The 12,206-nt window shown below is 48.4% G+C and overlaps 1 protein-coding gene across 3 annotated transcripts in view; it reads left to right on the plus strand.

Annotated features, from left to right (window-relative positions):
* Positions 1–838: 838 nt before the first annotated feature.
* LOC135035408 (zinc finger protein ZFP2-like) overlaps positions 839–12,206 on the plus strand; it is a 45,506-nt gene continuing 34,138 nt past the window's right edge. For 2 of the 3 annotated variants that reach the window (XM_063954335.1, XM_063954336.1), the window contains exons 1-3: positions 839–1,320; positions 9,185–9,333; positions 10,185–10,376. In XM_063954335.1, the coding sequence (XP_063810405.1) occupies positions 1,050–1,320; positions 9,185–9,333; positions 10,185–10,376 (612 nt within the window). In that variant the 5' untranslated portion in view covers positions 839–1,049. The remainder of the gene's footprint in view (positions 1,321–9,184; positions 9,334–10,184; positions 10,377–12,206) is intronic. The other variant, XM_063954337.1, reaches the window with a different exon arrangement.

The raw sequence follows: 12,206 nt of genomic DNA on the forward strand, positions 1-12,206 counted from the left end.
GGTGTCCTGATATTATTATTATACAGGGGGAGCGGCCTGTGGTGTCCTGTTATTATTATTACACAGGAGGAGCAGCCTGTGGTGTCCTGTTATTATTATTATACAGGGGGAGCGGCCTGTGGTGTCCTGTTGTTATTATTACACAGGGGGAGCGGCCTGTGGTGTCCTGTTATTACACAGGAGGAGCAGCCTGTGGTGTCCAGTTATTATTATTATACAGGGGGAGCAGCCTGTGGTGTCCTGTTATTATTATACAGGGGGAGCAGCCTGTGGTATCCTGTTATTATTATTATTATACGGGGGAGCGGCCTGTGGTCGTTATTTATTTTATTATACAGGGGGAGCAGCCAGTGGTGTCCTTTTATTATGCAGGAGGAGCAGCCTGTGGTGTCCTGTTATTATTGTAATACAGGGGGAGCAGCCAGTACTGTCCTGTTATTATTATTAATCAGGGGGAGCAACCTGTGGTGTCCAGTTATTATTATTCAGGGGGGTAGCCTGTGGTGTCCTTTTATTATTATTATTATTATTATTATTATTATTATACAGGAGAAGCAGCCTGTGGTGTCCTGTTGTTGTTGTTATTATTATTATTATTATTATTATTATTATTATTATTATTATACAGAGGGAAAAGCCTGTGGTGTCTTGTTATTATTATACAGGGGAAACAGCCTGTGGTGTCCTGTTATTATTATACAGGGGGAGTAGCCTTTGGTGTCATTTTATTAGTATTATTATTATTATTATTATACAGGGGTGCAGCCTGTGGTGTCTTGTTGTTATTTTTGTACAGGAGAAGCAGCCTGTGGTGTCCTGTTATTATTATTATTTTCTCATACGTCCTAGAGGATGCTGGAGACTCCGTAAGGACCATGGGGTATAGACGGGATCCGCAGGAGACATGGGTACACTATTAAGACTTTGAATGGGTGTGAAATGGCTCCTCCCTCTATGCCCCTCCTCCAGACCTCAGTTAGATTCTGTGCCCAGGAGAGACTGGTCACACACTAGGGGAGCTCTACTGAGTTTCTCTGGAAAAAGACTTTATGTTAGGCTTTTTTATTTTCAGGGAGACCTGCTGGCTACAGGCTCCCTGCATCGTGGGAGTGAGGGGAGAGAAGTCAGACCTACTTCTTCTTAGTTCAAGGGCTCTGCTTCTTAGGCTACTGGACACCATTAGCTCCAGAGGGTTCGATCACTTGGTGCGCCTAGCTGCTTGTTCCCGGAGCCGCGCCGTCACCCCCCTCAGAAGACAGAAGCCGGGTGAGTATGAGAAGAACAGAAGACATCAGACGGCAGAAGACTTCAGTAACGGAAGTAGGTACATCGGTAGCGCTGCGCTCCATGCTCCCACACACACCACCGACGGCACTCACAGGGTGCAGGGCGCTGGGGGGGAGCGCCCTGGGCAGCAGTTACTGAGGGTCTTTTCACTGGCAGGAGTCGGGGCCCGGGCACCGTGTACGATACCCCCGCCAGTATAAAGCAGCGGTCGCACTGCGCGCCATTGCTCCCACACACCAACGGCTTGACAAGGGTGCAGGGCGCAGGGGTGGCGCCCTGGGCAGCAATATACTCTCCATTAAGCCTGGTTAAACACGTATACAGTGCATAGGCACTGTATACGGACCCCTGCCAGCATAAAAAGCTAAAATATTAGCGGGGCTGAAGCGCGACGAGAAGGGGCGGGGCTTAGCCCTCACACCATGATTCAGCGCCATTTTCTACATGTCCCCGCCAAAGCAGTGTACAGTGCAAACGAAGGGGGGGCACAGTGATTAGTGCAATATAGTATGAAATATAGCACTATCTTAGATAATGGGCATGTAATCATTGTGTTGTGCATATATGTCTGTGTGTTCCCTGTCAGGTATACCCACTATAGCTTTTTAGTACACGTGTGTCAACATGTGTGAGTGCTCTGTCGCAAACAGCTATGGGATTCTCTCAGTCGGCATCGCCGACTCCTGTTGATACTTGATTCAGTAGATGAAGTGTCAGCAGGTCGGTAGTATTATGCTGTAGGGGAGACACAGTAGTATGTGGGTGTAGGGGAGACACAGTAGTAGGTGGGTGACCCTGTCGGCACCAACTGTTATTACTGGGTGAAAATGAACATGCTGTAACTAACCTGTATATATATGTATATGTATATGTTTGGTACTGTTCCATGGGCCTCTACCTCGAGCACAGACATGGTAGTATTTGTGGGGAATTGTTATTAAAATTATATATGTATACTTCCTTCGGACCCCTCGGGGTCGCAAGAATGTTATTTTGCCTGGTTCCTACTCCCTGCTGTCGACGATTGCTAGGTTTTCTGTCGACTATAAGGTTTCCTGTTAGATCCACAACTGGGGCATTCAGTACATGGTCATACACATTCAGAACACATTGATGTCACTAGGGACCCAATGGTTCTGGACAATCCGCTTATATGTATGGGGTGTGTGTGTGTGTGTGTGTGTGTGTGTGTGTGTATATATATATATATATATATATATATATATAATATATATATATAATATATATGATATGTGTGTATTACATTATGTATATTCATATTATGATTTCTAATGAATGCTGAAGTAAAAGTATTACATAGTAACATAGTATCTGAGGTTGAAGAAAGACAATTGTCCATCGAGTTCAACCTATTTGTGATCTCCTATGCATGATGATTTGACTAAAGTTTCTGATTGATGCTGCTGTCAGCCGTTGCATTTTATCCCTATTTATAGTAACTATAATGCATGACTATACACCATACCCCTGGATATCCTTATCCATTAGGAATTTATCTAACTCATTCTTAAAGGTGTTGACAGATTCCGCCATTACAACTCCCTCGGGCAGGGAATTCCAAACACGTATTGTCCTTACCGTGAAAAAGCCTTTACGCCGTATTGTGCGGAATCTCCTCTCCTCTAACCTGAGCGAGTGTCCACGAGTCCTCTGTGTTGATCTAACCCAGGGGTGGGGAACCTCCGGCCCGCGGGCCGTATGGTCCGGCCCACCAGTTGGTGTCAGTGAGACACGCTGCCGCTCAGTCCGGCGGCAGCGTGTCTCAGCTGTTAGAACAGGGAGACGGACTGACGGAGGAGAGCGCGGCTCTCGGGCCGCTGCGGCGGCGTGTTTTACTCGGGCGGCTGGCCGGTCCGTGAGCCAATCAGAGCTCGCGGACGGGCAGCCAATCAGGAGCCGCGGCTGCCGGTCCGTGAGCTCTGATTGGCTCTGGAACTGGCGGCTGGTTTGAAGTAGTACACGCCGCCGCAGCCTGACATAGCCGCGCTCTCCTCCCTGCCCTGACCCGACAGCCGTGCTCTCCTCCGTGTCCCAAGGTAAGCAGCACGGAGGGGAGGGGGGAGGGCATCTGCATACCTGGCACTGTGGGGGGCATTTGTATACCTGGCACTGTGGGGTGCATCTGTATACCTGGCACTGTGGGGGCATCTGCATACCTGGCACTGTGGGGACATCTGTATACCTGGCACTGTGGGGGGCATTTGTATACCTGGCACTGTGGGGGCATCTGCATAACTGGCACTGTGGGGGCATCTGTATACCTGTCACTGTGAGGGGCATTTGTATACCTGGCACTGTGGGGGCATCTGTATACCTGGCACTGTGGGGGGCATTTGTATACCTGGCACTCTGGGGGGCATTTGTATACCTGGCACTGTGGGGGGCATTTGTACACCTGGCACTGTGGGGGCATCTGTATACCCGGCACTGTGAGGGGCATTTGTATACCTGGAACTGTGGGGGGCATTTGTATACCTGGCACTGTGGGGGCAATTGTGGATCTGGCACCGCACTATTGGGGGCATATGTGTATCACGTCCCATTTTAACTGGCCACACCCATTTTTTTGGCGCGCACACACAGCACCTCTAAGGGGCAGACCTACTGGGGGGGCAGGGTCATTTTTTAAGTTGAGAATTTTTGTATGGCCCCCGAAGGATTTTATAAATATCCGAATGGCCCTCCGTGGAAAAAAGGTTCCCCACCCCTGATCTAACCAAAAACAGGTACCGCGCAAGCTCTGTGTATTGTCCCCTTATATATTTGTAGATGTTGATCATATCCCGTCTTAGTCTCCGCTTTTCCAATGTAAACATGCCTAGTCTTTCAAGCCTTTCCTTGTATTCCATCGTCTCCGTGCCCTTAATTAGTTTGGTCGCCCTCCTCTGTACCTTTTCAAGCTCCAGGATATCCTTTTTGTAGTACGGTGCCCAGAATTGTACACAGTATTCAAGGTGTGGCCTCACTAGTGATTTATATAACGGGAGTATAATACTCTCGTCCCTAGCATGAATACCCCGTTTTATGCATGCTAATATCTTATTAGCCTTCTTTGCTGCACTCCTACTTTGGATACTACTGCTTAGCTTGCTATCTATGAGGACACCTAAGTCCTTTTCCAGTACAGAATCCCCTAATTTTACCCCATTTAGTAGGTAGGTGTAATTTTTGTTCTTGTTACCACAGTGCATTACCTTACACTTGTCTGTGTTGAAGTGCATTCTCCATTTGGCTGCCCATGCTTCTAATTTAACTAAGTCGTTCTGAAGAGACTCGGCATCCTCCTCTGTATTTATAGCCTTACACAATTTGGTATCATTTGCAAAAATTGACACCATGCTCTCTAGACCTTCTGTTAGGACGTTAGTGAAAATATTGAACAATAGCGGTCCTAATACTGAGCCTTGCGGCACACCACTTAGCACTTCAGTCCAAGTTGAAAAAGATCCATTAACCACAACGCGCTGCTCCCTATTATCTAACCAGTTTTTGACCCAAGTGCATATTGTGCTTCCTAGCCCTGATTCTTGTAGCTTGTAGATAAGTCTCATGTGTGGTACAGTATCGAACGCTTTGGCAAAGTCTAAAAAGATTACATCCACGTCTTTACCCTGATCTAGGTTTGCGCTTACTGTTTCATAAAAGCCAAGTAAGTTGGTTTGACAGGATCTGTCCTTCATAAACCCATGTTGATTCCTTTTAATGATCTTATTGACTTCAAGGAATTTCTGAATACTATCTCTTAGCTTCTGAATACTATCTCTTATTCCTTCTCATGTGCTGGTCGCTCTGTTGATAAAGCTCTAGGTCAGCCGTGACGAGTTGGTCTCAGATCCTCACAAGGAGTCAGAATGTTTATTTTCCCCCCCACCGCAGATAGAATACTGTAAAAGTCAACTCCTGGTCTGCACGGGGCCCTGTCACAAAGGATCGTACACAGGAAGCTACGTGATATTTTATTTCTATGCTTTGGAGTTATTTGCATTGCATGCGCATGGGGGTGTGTTTGTATTCGGAAAGGCATCCGATAGAATTACCCTAAAGAGAGAGGGTGTGTGTCTTATGTTGATTCTGCTCTATAACATGGCGGCAGGCTGCCATGCGACTGCAGAAGAAATGCTGAGGCTGACTACGAGAGATACTGCAGTGTTTCCCTGGGACGGTGTACCGTTGTTTGGGGATGCCTCAGTTCAGTCAATGTTGGCGGATACCACTGGTAAGTCTAACTTCGTGAGTTAGATTCCCTCACAACGGTTGGTGACGCATTCTGCTGTGGGATGCAGTCATTTCAACCGGTTCAATACCGTTTTTTTTTCCCTTTCGGGGCAGATTGTGGAAGGTGAACAGGTAAGAGTTCTGCAGCCTTGTCAGGTTCGCTGAAGCGGGTGTCATTTTCTGTTTCTACCACATCCACCGCATGTCGCTGGGTCTATCTGGCTGGAGGCCACTCCGGTGGGAACTCGTCTACTACTCTTCAGTCAGTCCGGGAATGGACTTGGACCTGTGAGTTAATTATAGAATCCAAAGAGCGACATACTGGCGTTTACAGATGGTTTCCCTCACTGATTTTTCAAATAGATCTTGCCGTTTCCCCTCTGGAAGGGGAGGTAGTACGCGACGCCATACCAGAGTTGCTTCAAGGTCAGGGCATTGTCCTGCAGTTCCTGGTAAAAAAAAAAAAAGGGAAAACAGAGATTTCTCCTTACGAAGTTGAACTACAGGATGGAATCTCTCAGGCCAGGGAGCCCCAGCACGTAAAGGTAGAAAGGGGTTTAGATGAATTTTTCTCTGCATTCAGCTTACCTGGGTTGATATCCAGGACTGTCTTTGCCATTTCACTGGAGTGATGGCAGTAGGATGGTATTCTTTCACTAGTGAGAGCCATTGTTATTCTGTACTGGGACACTCTCCTGATTAAGGCGAGGTCAAGACACAAGTGCAAATCGTTGTTTCTCTCTGACTGTTCTTCAACACAGGGAATGGCTGTTTTCCCAACGACGTAGACGTCGGAGGTGGATATCAGGGTAGATACGAAACGGTTGACGTTCTCTCCTGTTGAAAGAGGTCTGAGGATCCGGAGTCGGATCAGATTTGCAGTGACAATCCATCAATATGTTCCGTTGATGAAGAAGATGGTGCGGCCTAAGAGGCTTTTCGGTGAGCAGGTCTAATGCCAGAGTGGTTTTCACGGGGCCAGTTGGAAATGTGGTCCGAATCTCACCTGCACATGCGCCAGAATATAATCCTATTGGCCAGGATATCGCTCGTGGAGTGTCTGCTCAGTTCTCACCTCCTAGATGGACGAAGGTTCGGAATCCAGGATTAGATCCTGGTGTCCATGCATGTAGATCTCCGAGGCTGGGCAGCAGTCCTTGCAAGGGAAGTATTTCCAGAGGAAAAGGTCAAGCTGGGAAGCTTGTCTGCAATAAGCTTTCTTGAATTAAGAGCTATTTTCAGTGAACATATGCTTAGTGATCTGCCCGTGTTAATTCTGTCGGATGACTTGACAGGTGTGGTGTAAGTAAGCCGCTAGGGCGGGACAAGGAGCAAAGCGGCAATGGCAGATGCCGTAAAAGTTTTCTGCTGGGTGGAAAGACTGGTAAACGCTATATTAGCAGTCATAGTTCCGGATGTGAACGACGGAGAAATACTTTCCTATGCAGACGTGATCTCCATCCGGGAGAAATACTGTCGTCATCGAGAAGTTTAGCTGAAGCGACAAGTCTTTGAGGAGTGCCTCAATTGGATATGTTGGCATCTTGCCTCAACGAGACATCTCAGGGATATTGTTCCAGGTCAGGGGACACTCAAGCTATAGCAGTGGACGTCCTCGGGACACCTTTGGTGTTTTCAGTCAGTTTATGTGTCTCCTCCGTTTTCACTCTTCTGAAGGTGATAAACGTAAGAAGAACAATGGTTCAGGCGATCCTCATTGTTCCGGTCTAAACAAGGAGGGCTTGGTATCCAGTTCTTCAAGATTTACTCATAGAAGATCTCTGGCCTCTTCCTCTAGGTGAGGAACTGTTACAGCAAGATCCGGGACTGTATCAAGACTTACTGCGGCTGCGTTTGACGGCGTGGCGGTTGAACGCCATATCCTAGCCAGAAAGGGTATTCCCAGTGACGTCATTGCCACTCTTCTTCAGGCTAGAAAAGAAGTGACGGCAAAGCCTTACCACCGTATTTGGAGAAAATATGTGTCTTGGTGTGAATCCAAGAAGGCTACTACGGAAGCTTCAGCTGGGTCGTTAGGCTCCATTCAAGTGCGGTTTTGGCTTTATAAATTTTCTTTCAAGAAAGAATTGGCGACCTTTCTGGAAGTTCGGAACTTCATGGAAGGAGTACTGCACATCCAACCTCCATTTGTGCCCCCATTGGCACCGTGGGACCTTCACGCGGTGTTGCGTTTTCCTGTGTCACAAAGATTGGTACCTTTATGAAAGGTTGTGTTAAAATTTCTCTCTTGGAGAGTGGTCATGCTTTTGGCTTTGGCATCCGCAAGGCAGGTGTCGGAAGTAGCAGCTGGGTCTCACAAGAGCCCCTGTTTGATCCTCCAGGAGGATAGAGCGGAATTGAGAACTCGGATAATAGTTCTGCCAAAAGTGGTTTCGGTGTTTCGCAGAAACCAGCCTATTTGATGCCTGTGGTTACTTAAGCATTAGCTGATTCAAAGTCTCTTGATGTAGTCAGGGCTTTGAATATTTATGTCGCCAATTTGGCTCAGATTGGGGAAACAGAGGCTCTGTTTGTCCGGTATGCTCTCAGCGTGATTGGGGCGCCTGCGTCTCTGCAGTCGGTTTCACGCTAGATCTGTGATCCGATTCGGCGTGCTCGTTCTACAGCTGGATTGTTCTCAAAGAATAAAACTTAACTTTTATTACAAATGATTAGGAAATTATTAAATCTCCTGAGAACAAATAATGTCTCTTGCCGCCTTTCGCCTGCCTGTCTTCTGCCTCCTTTCCCCTGCCTGACTCCTGCCGCCTTTCCCCTGCCTGTCTCCTGCCGCCTTTCCCCTGCCTGTATCCTGCTGCCTTTCCCCTGCTGTCTCTTGCCGTCTTTCCTCTGCCTGTCTCCTGCCGCCTTTCCCCTGCCTGTATCCTGCCGCCTTTCCCCTGCCTGTCTGCTGCCGCCTTTCCCCTGCCTGTCTCCTGCTGCCTTTCCCCTGCCTGTCTCCTGTCACCCCCACCCTGCTGCCCACCTGCCTGTCCCAGGCCACCTTTCACCTGCCTGTCGCCTGCCACCTTTCCCCTGCCTGCCTCCGGCCACCTTTTCCCTTACCTGTCTCCTGCAGCCTTTCCCCTGCCTGTCGCCTGCACCCTTTTCCCTGCCTGTCGCCTGCAACCTTTCCCTTGCCTGTCTCCTGCATCCTTTCCCCTGCCTGTCTCTTGCCGCCTTTCCACTGCCTTTCTCCTGCCACCCCCTTGCCTGTCTCCTGCCACCTTTGCTACACCAGTGGCTGGATGTGTGAAACCTGAGGTCACGGAGACTGTATGCCACAGCTCTATGAATGAGGCCATGAAATTTCCCTAAGGAGACCCTGTCCCATCACAACCAATTCTCACCCTTACACCACTTCATGGCTGCAGCCATACTCGTCTGACAACTCAGGACACATAGAGCACATGCTCCGTACGGGTCGTGCACATGAGCGGTGTACCGAACATCAGTTCATTGTGACTCCACCCACAATAGCGCTAATATCTAGATCAGGCCCACTATGCAGTACAGCCTTATGGGGCTGGGTCACAGGAACCTCGGAGACACTGACCAGGACTCTATGGCTGTGGGGAAACAGGAGACTTAATGGCCACTCTATTCCACATTTACTATGTTACATGTGCAATATGTTTTTTATGTATTATATTTATTCCAGGAACTCCAGCTGTGGGGAACGGAGTCTTTATTACACATCACACGTTCTGTATTCTTTCTGACTCACCGAGGATGGACAAGGATAGGAGTCACAGGACTGAGAGTATAATAAAAATCACCCTGGAGATCATCTACCTGCTGACTGGGCAGGTGAGTGGATCTGGGAGCGTCACAGTGACCTTATATCTATAGTAATAATACAGGTACAGGACTGGGGAGGTGAGGGGATCTGGGAGCATCACTGTGTCATCACTTTTATCTATAGTAATAAAACAGGGACATGACTGGGGAGGTGAAAGGATCTGGGAGCATCACTGTGACCATATATCTCTAGTAATAATGCAGGGACATGACTGGGGTGGTGAGTGGATCTGGGAGCATAACAGTGACCTTATATCTATAGTAATAATATAGGGACATAACTGGGGAGGTGAGAAGATCTGGGAGTGTCACCTGGGGAGGTGAGGGGGTCTTAGAGCATCACAGTGACATCACTTATATCTATAGTAATAATACAGGGACTTGACTGTGGAGGTGGGGGGATCTGGGAGCGTCACAGTGACATCACTTATATCAATAGTAATAATACAGGGGCATGACATACAGTGATGTCACTTATATCTATAGTAATAATACAGGGGCATGACTGGAAAGGTAAGGGGATCTGGGAGCGGCGCAGTGATGTCACATATCTATAGTAATAACACAGGGACATGACTGGAGAGGTGAGGAGATCTGGGAGCGTCACAGTGACATCACTTATTTCTATAGTAATAATACAGGGATGTAACTGGGGAGGTATGGGGATCTGGGAGCGTCACAGTGATGTCACTTTTGTCTATAGTAATAATACAGGGACATGACTGGGGAGGTGAGGGAATCTGGGAGTTTCACAGTGACATCACATTAATCTATAGTAATAATACAGGGATATGACTGGGGAGGTGAGGGGGGATCTGGGAGTGTATATATTGATATATGATGTCTCCACCATTACACAGGATTACACAATAGTGAAGAAGACATCCAATGAGTATGAGACACCCAGCAGCCATCCCCGTGTATCAGGAGGACTGAGTAGAACCCAGAGTCCAATCACGGTGCCTCCACCTCACTCACTGACACATGAGAGACACAATGACAAGAAGATCCTGGAACTCACCGACAAGATCATTCAGTTGCTGACTGGAGAGGTGACTGCTGGGAATGGGGTATTATACAGTAACACCGGGGACGTGTCTGGGTGATGACTGGAGAGGTGACTGCTGGGATTGGGACAGTATACAGTAACACCAGGGAACGTGTCTGGGTGATGACTGGAGAGATGACTGCTGGGAATAGGACATTATACAGTAACACCAGGGAACGTGTCTGGGTGATGACTGGAGAGATGACTGCTGGGAATAGGACATTATACAGTAACACCAGGGAACTTGTCTGGGTGATGACTGGAGAGGTGACTGCTGGGAATAGGACATTATACAGTAACACCAGGGAACATGTCTGGGTGATGCCTGGAGAGGTGACTGCTGGGATTGGGACAGTATACAATAACACTGTGGGACGTGTGTGGGTGATGACTGGAGAGGTGACTGCTGGGAACTGGATATATACAGTAACACCAGGGGACGTGTCTGGGTGATGACTGGAGAGGTGACTGCTGGGAATGGGACATTATACAGTAACACCAGGGGATGTGTCTGTGTGATGACTGGAGAGGTGACTGCAGGAAATGGGACATTATACAGTAACATCGGGGGCGTGTCTGGGTGATGACTGGAGAGGTGACTGCTGGGAACAGGATATATACAGTATAACCAGTGGATGTGTCTGGATGATGACTGGAGAGGTGACTGCAGGGAATTGGACATTATACAGTAACACCAGGGGATGTGTCTGTGTGATGACTGGAGAGGTGACTGCGGGAAATGGGACATTATACAGTAACACCGGGGGGCGTGTCTGGGTGATGACTGGAGAGGTGACTGCTGGGAACAGGATATATACAGTATAACCAGGGGATGTGTCTGGATGATGACTGGAGAGGTGACTGCTGGGAATGGGACATTATACAGTAACACCGGGGGATGTGTCTGGGTGATGACTGGAGAGGTGTCTGCTGGGATTGGGACATTATACAGTAACACCGGGGGACGTGTGTGGGTGATGACTGGAGAGGTGACTGCTGGGAATGGGACATTATACAGTAACACCAGGGGATGTGTTTGAGTGATGACTGGAGAGGTGACTGCGGGGAATGGGACATTATACAGTAACACCGGGGGATGTGTCTGGGTGATGACTGGAGAGGTGACTGCTGGGAACTGGATATATGCAGTAAAACCGGGGGATGTGTCTGGGTGATGACTGGAGAGGTGACTGCCAGGAATGGGGCATTATACAGTAACACCATGGGATGTGTCTGGGTGATGACTGGAGAGGTGACTGCTGGGAATGGGACACTATACAGTAACACCGGGTGATGACTGGAGAGGTGACTGCCGGGAATGGGACATTATACAGTAACACCGTGGGACGTGTCTGGGTGATGACTGGAGAGGTGACTGCTGGGAATGGGACATTTTACAGTAACACCAGGGGATGTGTCTGGGTGATGACTTGAGAGGTGTCTACTGGGATTGGGACAGTATACAGTAACACCGGTGAACGTGTGTGGGTGATGACTGGAGAGGTGACTGCTGGGAATGAGGAATTATACAGTAACACCAGGGGATGTGTATGGTTGATGACTGGAGAGGTGACTGCTGGGAATGGGACATTATACAGTAACACCGTGGGATGTGTCGGGGTGATGACTGGAGAGGTGACTGCCGGGAATGGGACATTATACAGTAACACCAGGGGACGTGTCTGGGTGATGACTGGAGAGGTGACTGCTGGGAACTGGATATATACAGTAACACCGTGGGATGTGTCCGGGTGATGACTGGAGAGGTGACTGCCGGGAATGGGACATTATACAGTAAGACCGGGGGATGTCTCTGGGTGATGACTGGAGAGGT

Source organism: Pseudophryne corroboree, unplaced genomic scaffold, assembly GCF_028390025.1.
Source record: "Pseudophryne corroboree isolate aPseCor3 unplaced genomic scaffold, aPseCor3.hap2 scaffold_603, whole genome shotgun sequence".
Classification (NCBI taxonomy): Eukaryota; Metazoa; Chordata; class Amphibia; order Anura; family Myobatrachidae; genus Pseudophryne; species Pseudophryne corroboree.